This window comes from Lottia gigantea, assembly GCF_000327385.1.
Source record: "Lottia gigantea unplaced genomic scaffold LOTGIsca_4, whole genome shotgun sequence".
In the NCBI taxonomy this organism is placed as follows: domain Eukaryota; kingdom Metazoa; phylum Mollusca; class Gastropoda; family Lottiidae; genus Lottia; species Lottia gigantea.
The window spans coordinates 4,842,338-4,866,223 of NW_008709379.1; the positions used below are offsets into that span (position 1 = coordinate 4,842,338).

The 23,886-nt window shown below is 31.0% G+C and overlaps 1 protein-coding gene across 1 annotated transcript; it reads right to left on the reverse strand.

The window, feature by feature from the left end:
• Window positions 1-16,037: 16,037 nt before the first annotated feature.
• LOTGIDRAFT_153858 (hypothetical protein) lies at window positions 16,038-23,450 on the reverse strand (the record flags this gene model as incomplete). The annotated part of the gene is made up of 6 exons (XM_009059860.1): window positions 16,038-16,168; window positions 16,484-16,628; window positions 16,954-17,083; window positions 17,498-17,629; window positions 17,822-17,889; window positions 23,433-23,450. The coding sequence occupies 6 exons, from the start codon at window positions 23,448-23,450 to the stop codon at window positions 16,038-16,040; spliced, it is 624 nt and encodes a 207-aa protein (XP_009058108.1).
• Window positions 23,451-23,886: the final 436 nt, after the last annotated feature.

A 23,886-nucleotide genomic window follows, 5' to 3' on the forward strand; every position in this document is an offset into this window, starting at 1 on the left:
AACCCAAAATATGTGTAACAATGCACCAAATCAATTCTTGATTGTTCGAAGTCCGATGGTCCAGATTTTATAAATAATTGCATATTAAAACTTAGTTCTAAAAGTTTAGCTTCTCCTTTGTCGGCTCTTTTTAACCTGTTTCAATCCCATTGCCATTTCCCTCAAACTTGGAAACATGTCAACGTTATACCTTTGTTTAAGAAAGATAACCCAAACCTATGCTCAAATTATCGACCTATTTCCTTAGTAAGTTCCCTTGGAAAAGTTTTGAAAGACTAATGTACAACCATATTTATAACTTTCTTATCAATAATAATCTTCTTACCAAATTTCAGTCTGGCTTCATTCGAAAAGACTCAACAGTATATCAATTATTAGAAATTTATGACGATATTTTTAAAAATTTAGATAGCGGTGGAGAAATTAAAATGATATATTTTGACATAAGTCGTGCATTTGGCACAATTTGGTTGAAAGGACTCATACATAAACTTTATGCCCTTGGAATTAGAGGAAACCTTTTATATCTTTTACAATCCTACGTATAAAATCGCAGTCAATCAGTCATCAGAAACTTCAGACAAACAGTATTTATAAGCTGGCGTTCCACAGGGGTCTGTCTTGGGTCCTCTTTTAATTTTAATATACATAAACAATATTACTGAAAACATTAATACCAACATTCGTCTCTTCGCTGACGACACATCGCTTTATCTTGGCATAGATGATCAGACACTTTGTCGTGAAACATTAAATTTAGATATTGAATCGATTTATCAATGGTCTCTGAAATGGAAAATTATTTTTAACCCTCTGAAAACAAAATGTATGACTTTTTCACGAAAACTAAAACCCTCCAATTTTACTTTAAATTTTAATAATAACATTTTTAGAAGATTCAGACAAACACAAACACCTTGGTGTAATTTTAAGTAAAGATTGTTCTTGGACAGCTCATATTAATTACCTAGTTTCTAAAACATCTAAATTGATAAGCCTCAAATATCGAATTTCTAGAAAATCATTAGAAACTTTATACAAACATTTTATTCTTCCGGTACGTATATGATTACGCTGACGTTCTTTGGAATAATTGCAGCCTTCAAGATTCCTCGAAATTTCTTTCACCATCTATACTATATGTATTATACTGTAATATTTATTCATATTTGCTTAACAATTTGTAATGTTATACAGCCGAGACGGATTTATATAATAAGCCCCGCTTGTTTCTGAATCGGTTGTATAATTTTGAGAAATAAATATTGTTTAAATTAAATCAATTCTATTTTCAAAAATTTATTAAGGGAGGACCTTTTCAGACACTCCATGCACTGATGCACATCCCGGATGTGAAGTTTGAATCTCAAACTTGACAATTGTCACCCCATTAACAGACTGGCTTGTTAGATTCAATATCTAGATGTAAAGAGCACTGCTCGTTTTTATGGTTTAAATTGAACCCAGATGTGCAAAAACAACTTTGCTGGAATATCTTAGGTTGAACAGTTTACAATCAAAATAATGATGTCAGAGACAAACTGATTCTGAAGAAGTGAGCATTTTGAAAGCTTGTGTCACATAAAAACAAATTCCAATCTATGGTTCATTCAATTAGACAATAAAAAATGTAGCCCAAATTGTTACATTGCTATAAAATTATTAAAGTTGGCATTATCATTGATATTATCAATTCATCTGGTAGCCATAATAATTGACAGCATTGTTTACCTCAATTTCTCAAATTGTACATAGTACTTAATAATCACTTAAACATTTATAGAATGTCACAATGCTATTGTTCACAGTTATTGGAGCATTCTAGTTATGTACTATAATCTATTTTATATTACTGTCATAGCCAGTTTATTTCATTGCCTAAGAGGCGCATGTATATTTTATTAAATAGAAATGTACTCTACAATGTCCAAATGTATGAATTCATTCTTGTTGAAAGTGTTGTTCACTGCACCTTATTATGTATAACAAATCTATGTCCTTGATTGTTTTGGTTTCAGCAGTTACTAGCTTTGGTTTTGATACAATTCAGGTTATGTGGAGAAAGAATCTTCATGTTTTCTCCAACATAATTTAGTATTTGAGATATCATTATAAGATCTTTTGTAATTAACTGTAAAAATTTTCCACAAGATTTTTTACCTAAGCACCTCTAACGATTAAAAACTATGTGATAGTGACCAAAATAAATGTGCAAATCTTTGTTTACTGTAATATTTTTTTATTGACCTAAGACTTCAAATAAGGCAAATAATTCTTTGCATCAAATTTGTTTATAAAAAGAAGGAAAAAATCTGCAGTTTTGATCTGCACTATAATTTTATTTAAATTAATATAGTTTAATTTAATCTATTCCATCTGAGAGGCACTGTAATAAATTGATGGCAGTGGTTAATGATAAAATTGGTTATTTAATCTAATACATTTAGGTATTACATTCATAGTTATGACCTCAATTACTATACAATAACAGTGATAATTCCTAACCATGTTTTATAAAATGACCCAATAAAATAGTTGTATGATAGAAAGCTAGGTAGAAATCAATGAATTGATTAAGTCTACTATAGGACAGGTTGAAGGTAAAATTCTTAACATATTTTATCTAGCTATACTAATCAATATTGAAGATCTTGGTGTGGGCTTTCACGTTAATTACAAATAAGATTGAGACTATCTTTCTTGTACTACTGCCATTAAACAATTATAACTTAGTCCAAGAATGGACAGAGATAAAAGGTGAAAGTGAAACAGAATGGCTGAAAGTCAGAAAGTGACCTACAATTAATCAATTTATAAAACCTGAAAGACAGTGGGGGAGCATTGGAGAGTATGCGTTCTTGTTTATCTAGGGATCATAGATGATGCTTTCTGATTTTTTGACCCAGTTTCTCCTAAAATGGAAAAGTGTCTTGTTATAACTTGTATTATTTTGGGGAGGGATTTCTGGTTGGAACCCCAATTCTTTCTAAACTTGATGACATTATAACACACACATTGCTGAAAAGTTTTGAATAATTGTGAGGTAACAAATAAATTTCAATTCAGCAACCACATTGATAAAGGGTTAGGCTTGGCTAATTCTTTTTTGGGAATTCAATATTGCTCTGACTTATAATAGACTATAGATAAAACTCTTCATTTAAATAATATATCCTTACTCTACTTATAATAATAATAGAAGGCAATATTTTTTATTTGTTTAGACCTAAAAAGTATGTCACACAAGATTTTGGCTTGGCAGATAGCCACAATGAATGACATAAATAGTAAAATAGTTTGGCTATTTGCCACTATCTCAAAGTAAACATTATACTTCATATTTATCATTAAAAATATTGAGGAACTAAATAAATTGGTTGAAATCAAATCTATAAGTATCCTAATTATTTGAATCTTGTTTTTGATAAATAAATAACATAGGCTACTCTGTAGATATACTCTGAAAGGGGCATTCAGATGTCAGGCATTTGTCTCATTTAATAAATTATATTATTATATTATAAGATTTTTGTCGAGGGAGATCTCAGGCAGTAGGCACTCCATGCCTTTTTGAGCAAAGTGAAAAATACAAGCAAACAAATTTATTTTTATCCAACATAGATAAAAAGTAAAGGATCATGGTATCTTTCTAGACCTCGTTAAGTATGCGTATATATTATATATTTCAGGGAGGAGGTTACACTAGTGAAACTACAACTACAGTAGTTAATAATGGTGATGAATTAAATAATTCCTTTCTCAATCTATTAAATAAGTCATTATTTGATAACTCTACAGGTAGGTATCAATCTTTATAAGGAAATTTAACTTCTCAAACTTGGCCAATAAGAATATTCATCAGTGGACTTACCTGGTGTCATACACAGAATCCCTGTATAGTTCGATAAATCCATTATACAACGTAATTATAACATTTTCAATAATTACATAGTTTTATGAATTTATCAGATGATAGAGGGATTCTGTTGTATTGTTATGGCAATTAGTAGGTTCACTGATGAATATACACTCTTATTCACCAAGTTTGTCTAAATTTTAAGTTCATTCTAAGATGTAGTATTTCTTTTTTAAGGCAAATGTTGTTCAGCAAAGTAGATACTTGCACCTTGCAGCTTAACCTGAAAATCCTGGAGCGTGTTGGAGTTTTATTCCACTGTAGTTCAAGTTGGATTGTGTAAACAATTATTCCAAAAAATATGTAGATGTATATATATAGTTGATTTCGTTGTAGGGTCAATTTCATCATAAAATCTAGAAATAATCTCAAAATATCTTTCTTGAAATATTATCTATTAAATTTCCATAAAAACTGGATTGTATGTAGCCTATCTAATTTAAAAAAGAGAAAGAATTTTTACACAAATCTTGTTACTTAAAACTTTTTTAAAACATTTTCCGTCATTAACTGGCATACCTGGAGGTTCACATCAAAATAATCATTGAGCCGAAACAATATCATAGAGCCAAGTCTTTTAAATAACTAATCCTTAGTGTTTGGTTCATTGACTAAGAACATAGAATAATATATTGTACAGTCTAGATCAATAATATCATTCATATACCAGGCCTGTCTTTATATTGTACTAGCCTCAAGGATACACTGCTCTTGTTTGATTGATATCAATGATTGATTGAGTCTGGGAATTTACTGCCCTGAAAATATTACTCAAGGAGTGCTAGATGTCTTTTATATCTGGAATGAGCATCAATGATATTTACATGTATGATATTGTATACATAATTGATACTGACATTTTCATAGCTCATGATTCTTTCTGGCACACCTGATGTCTTCTTGTGACTAGGTTTGTCAGCTGGACTTCTTCTGTTGCTGAGGGTCCATGTAGCTGTAGTTTTAACCTATAATCTGTTATGACTTAAAGGGATTGTAAAAAGGTTTCCTAAAGTTTGTATGTGTTATCGTGGACACTGATAGCATCAATTTGTACTGAAAGCATCAATTTGTACCATTCAGATTTTCAATCAGACATCTGTGGTTTCTGCAATTCCACTGCCTTTTATGACGTCACTAATTGCAATATAAGCTGTATAGCATGAAGACTTTCCTATTATTGACGTCTTAATTTTAGTGGAATTGCAGTAACCACAGACGTCTGATTTGAAATTGGAATGGTGCAAATTGATGCTATCCGATGCACAGACAAATTTTAGAAAACCTCCTTACAATCACTTCTAAGTATTGGCAGAATAAGTGATCATAGTTTCTTAAATACATTGTCTTTGTTTCAGGGAACTTAAATGCTTTACTAAATGCAAGTCAACCTATAAATCTAACAGGTAAATCTTATTCCAATTTTTGTGATAATGAAATAGCAATTTCTTAGAATAGAGAAAAAATACATAAGACACTAAATGCTATTAGTTATAGTGCTTCTTTTCAGCTGCAATTAAAAAAAAAATTACAATTCAGAAATCAGACACTATGATTTTAATTCTATGAAATTTTAAAATGTGATTGAAAGAATTGATTATTTTTAGGTCCAGCTTTGAGTAATTCAACTACAGAATGGTTACAGAATTTAGATACATTAAAAGAATCCATGAGAACTTCAGAATGGCAAAATATTGATATGACCCAATTTCAAGGTATTTCAGATCATGTCTAAATTGAGCTTGATAGAAATTAGCCTGAGTGTAAGAGCAATCTCAATGAAGTGATATTGTTGTCATGTTGCAAGTTAGATTATATATTGCCTGAACCAGTTGGGTATATGCACATTAAAGTGATACTATGTCTTAGAATGAACATAAAATTTAAGTTCTCTAAATGGTCAATATGAGTATATATTCATCAGTTAGCTTACCTGGTGTCATAAAGTTACAACAGAATCCCTCTAAAATCGGGGAAATTGGAAAATTCATAAAACTAAGTAATTATTGAAAAACGCTTAATCTTGATATTAAGCGCTTTTTAAATAGTTAATTGCATATTTATGGATAATTACCATGTTTTTTGGATTTATCAGATTATATAAGGACCCTGTTATGTTATTTATGACACCAGGTATATCTTATTCGCTAAGTTTGAAATTCTTAAATTTTATGTTTATTCTAAGACGTAGTATCACTTTAACCTAAAAATAGAAAAACTGGTCACATAAAACCAATCAGGTAATTTTTTCATTATATCAGCTTATGCTGGAAGCAGACGTTGACTTGTCATCTACCAACCAACCTTCTGCCATTACAAGTTGAGAAGGAACCATTCACAGTCTGGCCTTATGACAAGATTTTAACCTTAAACTTAATTGCATGTTAGATTAGCGAATCATTTGGTTCATACAACAAATCAGGTCTGAAAGTATGTTTGCTGTTTTTTTGTGTTATTAAATCCATTGGATCATAAAAATATTAAATATAAGACTAGCATTATATATTGTGTATGCAGTATTCTTTATTAAAAGACTTTTTTTCTATGCTTAGAAACAAGCAGGTCTTGATAATTAATAATAACAAGCATACTTTCTGACTTGATTTCTTTATTCCTTTGCTTTTGTGTGGCACCTTCATTAACCATCATACCTATACTAAATTCATTTTTAAGCTCGTTTTCTACATTTAATCATAGTAGAAGGACCTCTGACTTCTGAAAATTGAAGTATTTCAATTGAAGAATAAATTTGGCAATACAGTTTTCACAGATAACTCCATAAAACATTATTTCTGAGCCTGGACTGAGCTGAAGTACCTTAATGGGATTGTAAAGAGGTGTAGCTGGGACACTGATATCATCAATTTGCATCATTCCATTTTTCAGTCAGACATCTGTGCCTCTTTCAATTACTAAAAGTAAGCATGTTAAGACGTCACTATAGCAAATGCTGCTATTGATACATTGACAATCGAGATGAATATTTTTAAAATGTGACAGAATTGTTTCAAAGTTTTGTTATCGCGTATTTCAATAAAACAGTGAAAACTAAACAATCAGTGCACTTAATTCATATCAGCACCATCATTAACTTACTATTATTAATGATCAACATCATCATCAGTCTCAGCTATTTTTCTCCAACACTTGAGTTACATTTGACACATATTATTGCCAACTATGTTCTAGGCTTGATGGAAACTATTAAAGGGAAAGGTGAGGCTGCATTAAATGACCCAGAAGTTATTGACTTAGCTTCGTCGCTTAGTACTTTCTTCAACCAATCAGGACTTGTGTTACATAGCAACAGTCCTCTCACAGCTACTGATACTCTTTTATCTGGTTAGTACCTATAATAAGGCAAACTAAATGGTAGACCCTTTTGGAATTCCTGATAAACATGGAGAGTCTAAAGTTAACCTTGATAAATTTTAAAGATATTAGAAGTAAATCCAAGAGCTTGATCTTGAAATATCTTGAGAAAACAGAGAGATAACCTTGAGAAAACGCAGATATAATCATGAGAAAACCTAAAGATAATCATGAGATTCCTATAGATAATCATGAGAAACTTGGAGATAATCTTGAGCAACCTGGAGGTAATCATGAGAAACCTAGAAATAATCATGAGATTCCTAGAAATAATCTTGAGCAACCTAGAGATTATCATGGGCAACCTAGAGATAATCATGTGATTCCTAGAAATAATCATGAGAATCATAGAGATAATCATGAGAATCATAGAGATAATCTTGAGAATCATAGAGAGAATCATAGAGATAATCTTGAGAAAATGAAGAGATTATTTGGGAAAAAATTAGAGAAAGTCATAAGAAAACTTGTAGATAATCTCGATTAAAGCATTCGGAAAAATTATGTAGTCAGAGTTATGTATATTAAATCTAGAAAGAAAAGACAATATTTGTGAAGAAATTATAACTGTATAATGAATATTGTTACACTTTTGATTTTAAGTCTACTGTTGTATGTATTATGATAATAATTCTTGAAGGGTCTACCATAATGATAAAAAAAAATCTATAGATTTATAAGGGTAAAGGATTTTTATAACTCCGGGTTAAGGCTACATAATGAAGGTGTCATCCATTTTGCATGGCTTTTTAATTAGGATTTTAATCCCCTTTAATTCTACATTATGTTGAATGTTACCCGTTATCTTTGCTCAATGATTATTTTAGATGTATCTTTGTCTGGGATAAAGGAATCTGTAATAGCTCTCTATGTGGGTATTCTTAAACATGATCTATCCAATTTGAGAAAAGAAATAACTGAAAATTGCATGATGTATCGAATGCTTAGGTCTGATAGTTTATGAGTAGACTATGTCTGAAAGGAAATAATTTGATGTGCTGATACAGTTGCAATATTATGTTATGTTCAGCCAATCAATTGTAAGAGAATCTGTATATGATTATTTTGAGTTCGGATTTTTCAGCAAATCCCTTGAAAATATATAGATCTTATGCATGTTAATGTTAACAAGTAGATTTAATGTCAGCTTTCCTTTTCATATGCTCATATTATAATATGGCTGAATGTTGTCACCCCTGTCCCCCCCATATAAAAATACAGAATATTGCTTATGATCTGATCTTGATTTAAACTTACACATTTCTTGATCTTTGTTGAAAAACTCCCAAAATTGAGCTTTGAAAATAAGCTTCATAAAAAATGGTGGTTTACAGTTTTAATCCTTTTCTAGAGGAAACTTGATCCCTATTCAGATCTTAGTTCTCAGTTGTGGGTCATAGATCACGATTTCAAGTGAAACATGATTTTTTTGTCAGATCAGAATAAACTTGATTGATCTAGAGAAACCTGAGACCTATATTGCAAAGAATCTGCAACTGCAATTTAATTCAAAATTCTACAATAAAATTGCAGTGTTTGAATGTGTACTTTTGCATGAATTTCAGGCAGTGGCTCAATGAATAGGCTTATATTGCATGAAATAGATAGGTACTTTTTATGTGACCTGTTTTTATCTTTTGTTGATGATAAAAGAATGCATGAAATTTTAGTTTTTTTAAACTTGATAATTTAGGTGCAGGTAGTAATTTCTGTAACAGTTCTGGTTCCTTACAAGGTCCTCTTGGTGTCGGTGATCATACTACATTAACAGCTGTCAGTCCTCATTCTCAGGTAATATAACTCTACAGTAAATTAGTCTACTCACTCCTGATATTATATTCTTCTCATCCAAAAATGTAAACAACAGCAGTCCATCAGTAGTTATCAATAAAATGTAGGTTTAGTCTATATGGTTTCTTTTTACTATTTATTCTGCCTGAAAAAAAATGGGACTACTTAGGTTTATGTTTTGAATGAGCAGAAATGTCTTTGCTCGACTATACTATCTTCATTACAATAAGTGTACTTACCCAGTAATTGTTTTGTGGTTTTTATACTGATGATTTGTCTTTTGGTTCCGAAACAATTTGGTCCCTGTCATAGTTTAATTCTGTAAAGACTTTATAGTTTAAGACTGGATAGTTTTAAATATGTGCTGTCTATTCCTATTAAATTTACAACTGGCCAATTATAACTTCAATCAGGTCTAATATCTTGATGCCCAGAAACAACTTTAACAATGTATCAGGGCTATTGACTTGGCTGTATTTTTTGGACATCTTTATATATATATTTATGGCAAGGAACGGATGTATATATTTGTTGTATGTATTGTATTTTAGAGTGAATCTGATAGTTATTCGTCTGTAAGTACTGCTGTATCGGCTGCTGCTGGAGCTACCACACATTATCATCATGGTGAGGAAATAGAAGATGATGACTTTAATTGGGATAAATTATTATAGTTTTCATCATTATCACAATACAATTTCATTCTAGATTAGTAATATAATAATCAAAATTCATTATATATAAGGCATATTCATGAACTTATTGTCCAAGACTATTGCAATCTTAAAGACCTACTATTTAAATCAAATTAATTTTGAATAGGCTCAAAATGGTGATCTATGCTACTATTATTTTACATACTAACTTCAAATTATCTTTGTAATGATCTGATTTGATATGAAGGTTTTGTTGCTAAAAAGGAGAAGATTTACATTATGATTGTTTAAGATATATGCCGGAGTCACATAGAACTTTATCCTTCCAATTTAGAACTTAGATTGTAGCATATGATTGATAAGATTAAAATTTATTTGACCAGTAATATATGGTTTACAAAGGTGTCCAGTAATAAAAAAACTTCATTCAATAACCAAAATATTTGTTATGTTCACATTGATGACAAAGATTTGAAGGTAAAAATTTTGATGGACACATTATTAATTGCGTATTGACAACTTTTTCAATTTGATTGCTATAAGGTTTTCTTTCATTTTGTGTGTGAAATAATATCAGAAATTCATCTCTGGAGGTAGACATAAATATATTAGACCTTCAATTCCACATCAACAAAACCATGAAACTTGTGTAAATTTGTTCCAAGTTTAGAATGATGCATTTTGAGAATTTAGATGGCACTTTAGTGCAATCAATCTGATCTGTGCTGAAGATATTATTTGTAGATCTAATATCAAACATCTCAGATTGGTCCAAAATGAATTTATAAATGCCTTTTTTCAATCCCTTCAAAAGTTATTATGACTATAACATTTCATGATATATTTGGAGTGCTGTGTGCGGTATTCTGAGTTTAACAGGATATTTTAATATAAAATTAAACAATAACCACTAAACACTTTACATAGCATCTTCTATGGTTTGAAATTAACTGAAGTTTCAAAATATGTACAGAACATATATCTTCTATTTTCTTAATGCTGAATTCTTTCATATGCAAACTTACTCGAAACCAGTTGCAAAGATAGGTTAAAGAATGAGTATTTATTCCATATTGAAATTCCCTCCAATTATATATAAAACCATTCCATTTTATTGTTTGTTATGTGATGATATTTTTAATTTATTACTTTGATTTGTTTGTTGAGTATTTGTTTACCTCTTATTAATATTGGTTTGATTTTGCTTCAAACATCAACATTCCAACTGCAAAATTTTTCTAGAAAATGCATTTTGATAAAATAAGATCATTTTATTCATATTCATTATCAAGATAATGGACCGAACAAACTGTTACCATTTTCACTGTCCAGTTATTTATGACGTCCACCATTTGTAGATTATCATTCATCCTATGCCATGGTTTGACAATATCTGCTGCTTGGATTGTAACGTTTGGTCACTTGTGCAGTACACAACATTCATATAAGACCTTTCTGTGTTTTTAATATTGGTTTAACCTGCAAAAAATTACCTTTGTCTTGAGATGGAGAAGAGGTTTGGATGTTAGTTTATATTAAGTCATGCTTAAGTTATGTCAGTCAAACCTATTTTTATATTGGATTGTTTTATTTAGATGGATAATCTCCTGTTCAGATAGCAGGAAATGGTCTACTGAGCAACCCTTGACTTGAAGAAGTCATCTGCAGAAGTCCATTAAAGAAATCAAGGGTGTTGATTGTTTCTTTTTTGTTATTGTCTTTAAAACTGCTTGAAAATTGTCCCAGTGTAGAGAAGGTCTATTTATTATACTAAATATAGGAGTGTATATTTCATTCTGTATATAATATATAACTATGTGTTCCGTCCAATTCCTTTTGTGACCTCAACAGAATATTTTAGTATAAAATTCACTCTGAGATAGTTTATATTTTATATTTGATATAGGATTATCTTAGCTTGTCAACAATGATATTATTAGTTCAATATTACCCTTTCGCACTGTGTTTGAATTTTGAGAGCGTGTTTTATAACCCTAGATCTGCTTTATAGAACATGCGTTGGTAAAGAATTGCATTAATGTCATAAAATGTTTTCATTTCTAAAGGTAATGTATATTACCATGGAATTCAATCTATATTGAAGAGAGACAGCTAGTGCTGGACAATATTGTCTATTTTCAGTATGATATTATTTTGAAAAAGTATCATTGAAAAGAGTTCTAGAGGGTGCTATTAAATGAAAATTACTGCTGTTCTATAAAAATTATTCATGAATGCATAAATGAAACTTTATTTACCATATTCAGTGAATTTTACTATATTCACATGAACATATGGTTGTTCTGTTTCATTATATTGTTGATTTCATGTTTGAAGATTTTAGTAGTATCCCAGTTTTGACGATTTTTGAGTTAATTCAGAATAAATATAATATATTTGTACTGGTAATATCTTGCCATGTCCTAGCTAAATATGATCAACAAGAATTGAATTCAATTGGAAATAGGAAATGCATTTTGAACTGTTTAACAGTCCTATGTTTTTGTATATAGTAAATTAACTGTGCCATTATCATCCTTTCTGTTCTTTTTATCTGTAAATAGTTTTAACAGAGTATTTATTATATTTATTTATTGTTATCTGTTGGCAAGTTTTTAGATCTGGAATCAAACATCTGCTTTTGTATAATGATTGAAATGGAGACATAGAAATATATCAGATTTTACATTTTATGTTTAAAATTAGATATATACTTTAAATTTTAATCCAGTTGACTTGGAGCTTAATCTTATAAAACATATTTAAGCACAGCAGCACTTTTTAACTGTTCTATTGAATGGTTAATTTTTTCATGAAAACAAATTGCTTCATCTGTAATTTATTTAAAAGTTTTTACGTTTGAAAATTGTTGCTGGACAATAGTCAACTATATTCACTAAATTTTGATATTCTTCAATGTTTTCAAACCAATATAAAAACACCAGTTTCTTTGTGTACTTGTTTTGTTTTTTAAATTAGTAAGTATGAATATTACTTTTTAAAATCTGGTTGATTTTAGCAGCACTATATGTAGTATATAATTGCACTGACATTTTTCTATTTGTGTTCACCTCATGTACCTGTATATATATATAAACTAATTTAGTAATCATCTTTTGTACATAAACACTCATAATATACAAGTAAACACTCAAAATAAAACCAGTTTAAAAAAATTGTTTTTAGGGCAGTTTTATTGCTTTGTCACCATTTTTGTTAGAGTTTGAGTTCTAATTTAAGAAAAGATCACTTGAATGTCTTACTTCAAGGACAATTTTTAATATTCATATTTTCAGTCTACGGACCAATTGTTTAAATATATATTTTACTTTGGTTTTTAACAAGAAAAATTTGGTCCTTTAAAATCATCATTTAACTGTTAAATGCAGTTTATATTGCTGTTAACATAACAAAGATTGGTTTTAAAGGTACTTAAGGTCTTTAAGACCACTTGATTTTGCCGTAAAATAATTTGTCATGTGCAAAATTATTATAATAGGAATTTATTGTAGACTAATAGCAGTATGAATTGAACTTGAACATATTCATTACTTTATATAGACACAGCTTTATGGAACAACAATCACTGGTTAAAGTTTTATGCAACGTTTCGACGTGTTTCCCACGTCGTCCTCAGGCTGTGTCTATATATCGTACTCACAATTGCTAAATGCCATTCAAAGACTATATTCATTACTTGTTGTAAAATATACATTAGTTTATGTCAATTCTGATTCTGGAGATTCTGAATACCAATCGATCTCATTGATATTTTACTGTTGAATGTAACTTTATAAGGATTGTTCTGAACCAACAAGAAGCCTTAATTGTATGTACATGTATAATTATTTTACAAGACTCAAAACCAAATTCTTTGAAACCGTCCTTCAGTCTATTCTGGATTATTCATATTAATTTGTTATTTGCCTTTGCTTATTTTTCCGTCCATATCAAAGTAGCTCTTTGAGACTAATTCTAATACAATGTAGTTTTCATTTAGAGTGCAATATTCGTAACTCAAATTAAAACAATTACAAATTTATTTATGTAATATTTTGGAATCAATATGGCCATACAATAATTGTTGCATAATTTTTGCTCTGCTTGTTAAGGTGGTAATTTTAGGGGTATAATTTTATCAAAATAGCTAAGTCTATGATTAATTTTCATGGATTATTCAAATCTATCACAAGTATTTAAGGTTGTTTGTTGCATTAAGTGAACAAATCAGCATTTAATAACATATTAGTTTTGCTGTTTTTATTGTAAGTATTGTCTGAGCAAAGTGAAAAGTTTTTCCATTATTTTTATGAGAATTGAAATAGTAGCCTCAAAATAGTACTGCTAGTATAAATATAAGCATGAGCACAGATTATGTTTTCAAAATTTGTTTTTACAGAGAAGAATTTTCAGTCAAAATATAGGACCTTTTTGGTTTAGAATTGCTAAGAGGAAAATGTGTTTCCTCTTCAATGTAAAATTACAAAAATTTATATTTTTATCAACGCAAAGACCTTCCGAGACTAACAGTACCAGTTTGAGGCTGATATTACAACTTTTTTTTTTAAATATTGAAAAAATTAAAAAAAACTATTTGCTTTGCTCAGATGATAGCCTTTGATCATTAGTCCAATACCTTTTTGTGTACCACTCACATGGCTCAAACAGAATTAAAAGAAAATAAAATGTTTTCTTGTTGTGCAAGTCCCAGCTATTAGAAATAAACTTACAATTCAAAACAGCAATGGAATTTGTTTTTTATACGCCCACATTATAATGTGGACGTATATTGTCGTCACTCATGTCGGTCCATCGGTCCGTCTGTCCACAATTGGCTTGTGAACGAGATAGACTACCGTTTTCATCTGATTATAATGAAATTTGGTGTGATCATTTATATTGATGAGATATTGGACAAGTTCGATATTCATGATTTTGTGATGAATGGTTTCTGAGTTATTGCCCTTAACTAAGCCAAAACGGGTCAAAATTGGCTTGTGAACGCGATAGAGACTACAGTATTCATCTGATTTGAATGAAATTTAGTGTGATCATTTATATTGATGAGATCTTGGACAAGTTCGATATTCATGATTTTGTGATGAATGGTTTCTGAGTTATTGCCCTTAACATAGCCAAAATGCATCAAAATTGGCTTGTGAACGCAATAGAGACTACAGTTTTCATCTGATTTGCATGAAATTTGGTGTGATCATTTATATTGATGAGATCTTGGACAAGTTCGATATTCATGATTTTTCGATGAACGGTTTTTGAGTTATTGCCCTTGACTTAGCCTAATCAAATTGAAATTGGCTTGTGAACGCAATAGAAACTACAGTTTTCATCTGATTCGAATGAAATTTGGTATGATCATTTATATTGATGAGATCTTGGACAAGTTTGATATACACAATTTTTGGATGAACGGTTTTTGAGTTATTGCCCTTGACTTAGCCCAAACGAATTGAAATTGGCTTGTGAACGCAATAGAGACTACAGTTGTCATCTGATTCGAATGAAATTTGGTGTGATCATTTATATATTGATGAGACTTTGGACAAGATATTCTTTATTTTTAGTTGGACGGTTTTTATACGCCCACATATAATGTGGTCGTATATTGTCGTCACCTCAGTCCGTCCACAATTGGCTTGTTATCTGATTTTAATGAAATTTGGTGTGTTCATTTATATTAATGAATTCTTGGACAAGTTCAAATTTGATGATCTTTCGATGAACGGAATTTGAGTTATTTCCCTTGACTCAAAACGCATCAAAATTTGTTGGCTTGTTAATAGTTTATGTCAGAATTTTATTGAATATTGAGTGTTTGATTAAATCAACTATATCTTGCACAAATGAGATTTTTGGTATGATTTGACAAAGACTGGTGACCGTCCTTGATATACTGAAAATGTATCAGGAAATTGGGCGTATCTTGCTAGGGAACCACTTGTATCATTTAAATGGAATTCAGAATGGCTGCCAACTGAACTGTTTTGTGATTAGATGAGGTTGGTTGATTGGTGGCAGTGGAGGAGCCAGAGGGAAGGCAGTCGTCCCCTGTCGCATGTTTTTCAGGCAAAAGACCTCATAACTATGTTAGAAATTCAGGCAATCTCAGATATTTCGCCCACTCTCCCCCTACAGTTTTCATTTGATTTAAATTCCAATTCTAATGAGATTCTGGCAGAGTAAATCAGGTATAAAACAAAGCGATTATGGTGTGGAAATTTTAATATAATACACAAGATCTAGCATGATGACAAAATGATTTAACAATTTACATTTAAATAAACAATTCAATGATCTTCATAGAATTTAGGTAGTTGATTTCCTGTCAATGTAATTCTCTCTACACCATCTTTTGTTATAGCTGCTAATCTTATTATACCTCCACTAGAGCCATCTCTATTGATAGCTAATGATAGAGCTGAAATATATATATTTTACAAAATTAGAACATACATACAGACAACATCAGTAAAATTACACATGTATGGAACATAGTGCATGACACAATTCTTGTATTCTACACAAAACAGCAGAATTTAGTCAAAACTTATTCTCATTTTCGTTAACATTGCAAAATCATAACATTCACTTTTACCTCTGTTTTAGATTATGATGTTATTCAAAATATGCAATGTAAATTTGTCAGCTAAATCCACTGTGAAAATATAAAACAAAATTCAGAATCAATTCATTTTACATTCTTCATATTTCAATTGAACTCTTTATTACTTACCATTAGCAACAAACGGTAAACATTCCTCTTTAGACATTTTTGGTTTGAATTGAGAATCAACATAACCATATAGATAGGTACTACCAGACCCTCCAATAGCAAACGGTTGTCTTACAACCATACCACCTAATGGTACAGCAAAAACCTGAAGGAAAATCAAAATATTATACTGTAATATAAACCAATTGGATTCTTTAGTGTTATCTGTCTCTCAAGAGCAAAATAGTAAATAATTAATACACTTCAAAGTAGTAGAGGTTGTGTGCTCAAACCATATTGAACAACAAGAGGCAATAGCTACTTGAACATGAACTTTTAATCTTTTCTGTTGTCTCTCAAGTGAAACATCGTTTATTTTGTTAAGTGATGAGGTTTTGTGTACAAACCCTATCAAGCTGAAAGCCAAATAATTTCCTAATCAGCTATGCTATCCACTTGTATAAGCTATTTTAAAAAAGCAAATGATATACCTGTCCTCCCTCCTTCTTATCCCATCCTGCCACAATAATACCGGCTGATATATTATCTCTATGATCATAACATAATTCTCTGAAGGTATGAGCTGCTGTGTGAACCAATGGCTCCTCACCCATTTCCATCCTAAAATATAAAAATATATTGTTGCAAAAAACAAATTAATCAGTAATAGAATACTATAAAAAAAAAAACTCTTTTAATTTTTTTTACTGAGCACTTCTTGTGATTTTCAGTGAGAAGACTAACAAGGCTGATCAAAAGATATAGAACAATTGAGTCATGAAGCCAGTAATCCACTAATAATGGATAATTGCTTGGACTGGTTTGTAATACTATCTTATATACTAGGTACCGGTACATTAGAATAAAGCTGACTGCGCATGCTGAAGCTATGTATTGTTCCAGGATGCATACAAATATCTTTACTCAACTATTCTTAATCATAGAAATTACTATTTAATAAAACTCAGAATAAACTGACAGCCACTGTTTATTTTACATTTTTTTCTCAGGATTTATACACTCATCAATACTTACTCATAGAAATTCAGTTGATATTTAACAATATCTGCTACAGCCTGGGTATCAGCTGCAGAACCTGACCTACAGCAATATATCTTATCTGTTACTTTCGTCAATTTATCTGTCACTCTGTTGGCTATGTAAGCTCTGAAAACAAAACAAAAATGACCTTTATATTTTAATTTAACGTATACAGTAGTTGTTGCAAGATGCAAATTATTATGCATCATGCAGAAAAAGACTTTCTGGAACAGATAAAAAAAAATTCTAAGAAATATGGAAAAATATTATTTTGATGCCATTTTTCACCATTTACAAATCAAATTAGCTATTACAAACCCTGAAGTTGTTCTTGAATCAGCACCTATTACCACACCACCGTCAAACTCTACTGCAGCAATAGTTGTCTACCAATAAAAAGTAAATAAAACATGATAATCAAAAAATATCCTATTCAGTATCAATTCAACTCTCTGTCCTCTCTAGGATATTATAAAACATGTCACTGACAATGCATGTTGTAAGTAAAAATAAAAGTAAATGCAAATTCTTTCTTCAGCCACTTATTTCACTTCAAATATAAGCGGTGAACGCAAATCATACCATAAGAGACGTGACGAATCTAACCTGCTAAAATTATTTACTTACACCAGTTGTTAGCTCTGTTTTTAACCAAAATGGGGTTAAATTCGACATAAAAGCTGGTTCCATATTTTGTTGTATCATGCTTGTCGCCATCTTGATTATTTACTTTGAGAAACGACCGAAGGGAGGCAACTCTGTTTTATGAAAGCAGTAATGAAATCAGACTACAAATAAAAACGATATTTGCAATAATAATCGTTTCAAATTACATAGTCTTAGTCTTACATGTATAATCAAGAAATTAGTACCTATAGTGACTATAGATGTTTATAGTGAATGCTCTCCTGCACAGTATTAACTGGTAGTACTAATGTATTAATAATAATACTGTAAAGAAAAACACATAGTCTTGCATGTATAATCTACAAATAAGTATCTATAGTTATTAGATGAACTTTATAAACAATTTAGAACACCAACCTTAATTGGGGAGATGATTTTCTGCACTGCATATACTGCTAAGGCCCTATCGTCTCTATTAGCCTAACCAGGTGGAGAAGTAGGACGTATAGGTCTACTACATCATTTCAATTGCACAGCCTGGAGCAGAAAAATAGCCTAGGAAGTAAAATTCCTTTATTTTATTTTCCAGTTACTTTAAGGAAGGGCATGGTGTTATGTAGCCAATTCCATAATTTGGAACACATGATTTTACTACTTCACATACATGGGACTTTAGTGTATATACATAGTGCAAAGCCTTGGACCCCGTTAGTTGAACCTTTACGTTGCCTACTATTAGACAAAGTGATATGATCCAGTAAATCATTTCAATTGTTCGGTATTCTAAAGACGTATACGGGGATATATTTATAGTTAACTAACAGCAAGGTTGTCCATTTTCAAAATTGTATAAAAGTTATGTGCTATCTTCTGTTTATGATCAAGTATGACTCTTGTGTTTCTGACATTCGTGACGGAAAAGTTAAATGTGGTCTAGGTCAAAACGAACTTAAGCTCAGAGATTAAAGGGAAATAACTATGTATAAATCAATAAGGTTCTGTCATCTTCTGACTCAAGTACCAAAAATACATGGTCTTCCAAAATGCGTAGATTCATTAATTAAACGACTTATTTGTCAGAATTAGTCGGGGATCAGGTTGACCCTGAGCTTCTTCAAAATCTCTATAAAAACAGGCTTCCTCAATCTTGTATCATCACAACAGAGGCCTTCAAAGTTTACAAAGTTTCCATGCTTTTCAATTTCGCCAGATTTCGTAATTTCTAATAATAGTTTGATGTAAATACCAATTTCCATTTGCGTTGGTTATTCGAGGAAGAAGGATCTGGAGATATGTCTTTTCTGATGAAATAGTGTGACACGACCTTGCAACAGATGATATCCTTGTTGGATAGCCTGCATGATAAATGACAAATAGCCTAATTGGGCTCTATACACTAGTGTTATTCGTTGAACTTGGATTGGTAATTAACGCAGTGAGTAGAAACATTTCAATATATAGGAATTTAAATCGCAGCTCATAAGAGAACAATGAGTCACCGTATGTAAACTATTTTAGTTTGTGTAACTTATTCGACTTAGCCTAAATATTTCTGCAAAGAATGTTAAAAATTTTCCAACCTTGCGCAAGTACTTACTAAGTTTTTATGGTTTTTGTTTTTAAGACAGCCAGAGACAGCCAATATTCTTGCACAACTCTGAGAAGATGTCTAAATGTAGCGAAATTGTGAAATTCTGGCCTATAGGCTACAACAGTAATAGATTGCATTAGTTAAACTTCACAGAAGGAATGTACAAATCTTCTCCAACATAATTTGATTGGGTTTTTTTTTAGCACACAGTGTGAAGCATGATGTACATCGGTTGAAATGAAATCATTTCTACAGTGAGATATGTCTATAAAAACGTGATCATAATTATTTGTTGTTTGATGAAAAAAAATTAATATAATTGAGTTACTTCCCGTGGTGTAGAATTCAGTCAGACTGGTAAAACTGTTAAAAGACCAGTATTACATTATATACAATGATTGCTACTTTTGATACTTTTTCTGCCTATCAGGTGGGAAAAAATGGAAATATATCATTATACCTGAAGAATACGATCCCAAATGGGCTATGTGGGTCATTGCATGTAACACTTGACCTTGTGAAGATTTTCCTGGCTTTTTCCCCGAAAATTAACAGATATGAACGTCCGTTTTCTCCATCAATTTCGTAATTTTGAAGATTTTAGAGACACTAACAAATTGCATTTCATAGTTATAACAGAGGTATGCTTTAATAAGTAACAGAGGTGCCCTTCCATCCTTTCGTAATTTTGAAGATTTTAGAGACACGTATTTCATCGCAACGACTTTGTCATTAGTGTTGGGTGTTATAGAAGATACTGTCCTATAGAAGCACTGACCAAGTCCACAAGAAGAGATGCTTACTTCTTTTCTTTTCATTTTTATCAATTTGAGTAGTAAAGATTAAATTGGAACAAGATGGACTTTGCTTCGTGCAAAGAGAAATTAAAACAATGTAAATTTTTAGAAAGACTGAAATTATACAATGCTAACAAATAATACAAAGATATCTTAGACACATAAAATGCAAGTGTTAGAGAGTTTATAATGGACAAGCAAATTACTTCGATTTTTTCTCTTTTAAAAGCAGTAACCAAATTTTTAGATTTCTCTATTATTTGTCAGTGATTAGCCTTGTTCCAGATTCACAATCACATTCGTTATGATGACCATTATCTTGTCTAGCCCACTCACTCCCGCGCTATAAAAGTCTTTTTGACCGAATCTGTAATGACCCGCCTACAGTCAATATTCGTCTGGTAGATAAAGACTACACAAACTCATTCATAAAGCTTGAACTAAAAATAGACATTGGTCATAGTCAATCACGAGGTTCCTCGTGTTAGTACCGTATACCACGTGGGGCCTATGGTACCATTTCTATTATTGTTTATCATTGTTTATATTGATATACTCGAAAGTAATTGTTGTGTCATTGTCATTTTTTTTTTACATAACAGAGACGTTGTTATAGATAATAGTATGAAGGTAGGCCTATAATTATATGTCTATATTTTGACAACTTTTTAAATCCGGGGCGTTCTTTTTTGATATTCCATACAAACTGCCTTTAAACTAATCCACCAATTTTTACTATTGTGTATTCTTACTAAAACTAATATTATGTAGGCCTAATGATCCACGTAAATTACAACTATAAAATTTTCTTCGTAGTTGAGATTTCACAGATTTTGCCGTGCCCACCCAGTTATTTGATATATCGTCTAATCGCTTTAGATATGTCGACATGCCATGAAAGTAATTAATATTTTCAACCATTTATAATACATTTTGTAACATATTTGAGTAGGAGGGCATGACCGATTAAAGTTATATTGGCTTCTTTTTTTTTTTGACCGTGTAATTATGGTTATAAAGCAGATGATAGTTTAAATAGACCGTATATTCTAGTAAATTCGAGTGATATGCGTCATTTGGGATGGTTGTATAATGTTTGTAATACTCTCTTAAAGTAAATTCACACTGCTTATCTTATGGATGTCGCATTGGTTGGATCTGGAATATTTAATTATGATGTCACCTAGTTATCGCGCCCTTATTGCACTTGGATATGTCGTGTACCAACGGAAATGGTCAGTAGATTCGACTGGAAGGTATGTTCTTTTAGGGTTACTCAGGGATTTTGTGTGTGGTCATATCTAGTGGTTTGGCCTATTCCTATGTGTAGTGCCATCTCTGACTTGCAGACGATTGAAAAAAAAGTTGCGACTGAAAAAATGGCGATACAGGTTATACTTCTTAAGTTATTTAAATCATGTTACAGGCGAAGGTCCGTTTGGTGGAGTAGGCTAGGTTAATATCTGTAACTCGATGAACGTGCGTTTGTATTATGAATATTATAATGACTATTAACAAGATGTTTACAAATATCAATATATTAGTATACCGGTTTGATTGATAATATCTCGTTCGTTATGTGTGAGTGACTATATCACCACATAGAGGTCTATGTTAGATACTAAGGCCCAGTGCTCTGACGTGGAGAAAAACATAATATTCGAAATTTTCCAGTTGAGCATTCTTAAACCAATCCCATACATTCTGCGAAATTACTTTACACTAGACTCATTTGCTTCTCTGATCAATCAAGACTACCGTAGGTCACGTTGACCAGCCACTTTACGCATCATTTCTGTTGAAATGTCATTGAGCAAATGTGACTTGACAATGGCGTCTAGCCACGCCCTCGCATGTCAAAAGGTCACCAGGTACGCTGTAAGCCAATCCCAAATTGATCTGACTTGCGCGAGACTAACACGTGCAATATGTTGAAAAGGTTGAATTATTTCAAAATATGGACACAGTTTTGTGAATGAAAACTTGAATGGATGAGCAAAAGTACTATATATGTCATAGTAGCAGAGATTGGGTAAGTTTAAGAATAATTTATGCCGGGTTATTTTCTGCTATTCTACTGTCACTCTGCTAGTTATTTTAACAATTGAAAAACAACATTTCTCCTTTTGAATTACATGCTAAAAATGATATTATATAAGATATGTAGTCTTATATTTAGCAACGGTTGATTTTTTATCTATATGATACGCTCTCTAGTTCTAACAAATACTAAAATGACATTATTAAAGAAATATTCTTATTATTCCATCGAACTTTCTGCAATCCAAGGTTAGGCTTCTTAGGCTATTATCTTAAAGATATTTGAAAATTTTATTTTGAATGTGTTGTTTATGAAATAACATTTTAAATTTTGTTTTTGTCTCGTAATTGACCTTGGCCTTAAAGCACGGGTCGTGATCAGCAAGTATGTCACACAAGTCCTGTTTTATAAATTGTTGTGTAATTATTTGTCTGATATAAACATGGGATATATGTAAATATTTCGTATAATCTGTAGACTATAAACGATATTAATTTGTAATTTTTCTGATATCGGTCTACTTTGATTTCCCAGATTAAATTTGTATCTGGTGTTTCGCAATAATCTACATTTAAAGAGTCATAATGTATGTTTTATTGCCTACCCCGAATATATATATCATTTAACGTCATATAACATTCTACTTTTATTAATCTTTTCTCTCTTATTTGTTATGAAGTTGATTGTCACGGCATTTTAAAAGCTTGAAAAATATTATATGAGTTAAAAAGACTTTTTTCTTTATATATAGATGAACAGGATCAAAATGTTTCATTGAAGTATAGAGTTATATTTCTATCATAAATAACTCTAGGGAAGCCAGATTTTGTTTAAAATTCAAATTTTGAAAATGCTCCCAACACCTCTCCCCACCCATTTTGGCAAAGCCATGGCATGTCACGAAACACTCGTTTTCCATGAGAGTTATATAAGTGAAGTAATAAATGTATTTCATTTCTCGATTTTCTACCTTAAAGCGTGACTTCATGTCCGGGTCTCCCGGATTTCAGCTTGTCATTTAGTTGGGTTGCCTGGTGTCAAACCAAAAGTCATTAATATTGACATAAAGGAAATCCTTTTCATAACTTTGTAAAATTTTAGGTCAGCGATCTCCTCAAAAGGTTTACTTTTAAAGGGTCAGCTTCATAAAATCAGAATTTCCGACTAATTGTGTCGTTTATGTTTTTTTTTTTTTCATATTGTAAAATCAGTTTTGGTTTGTCCATCGCTGTCAGTGGTTCTTTGTTTTGTAAGCTTCATTGAAAATAATTCTGATTTTCAAAATATTTTTACTATTATATTATATAGCCTAATGTCCTACTGTTCT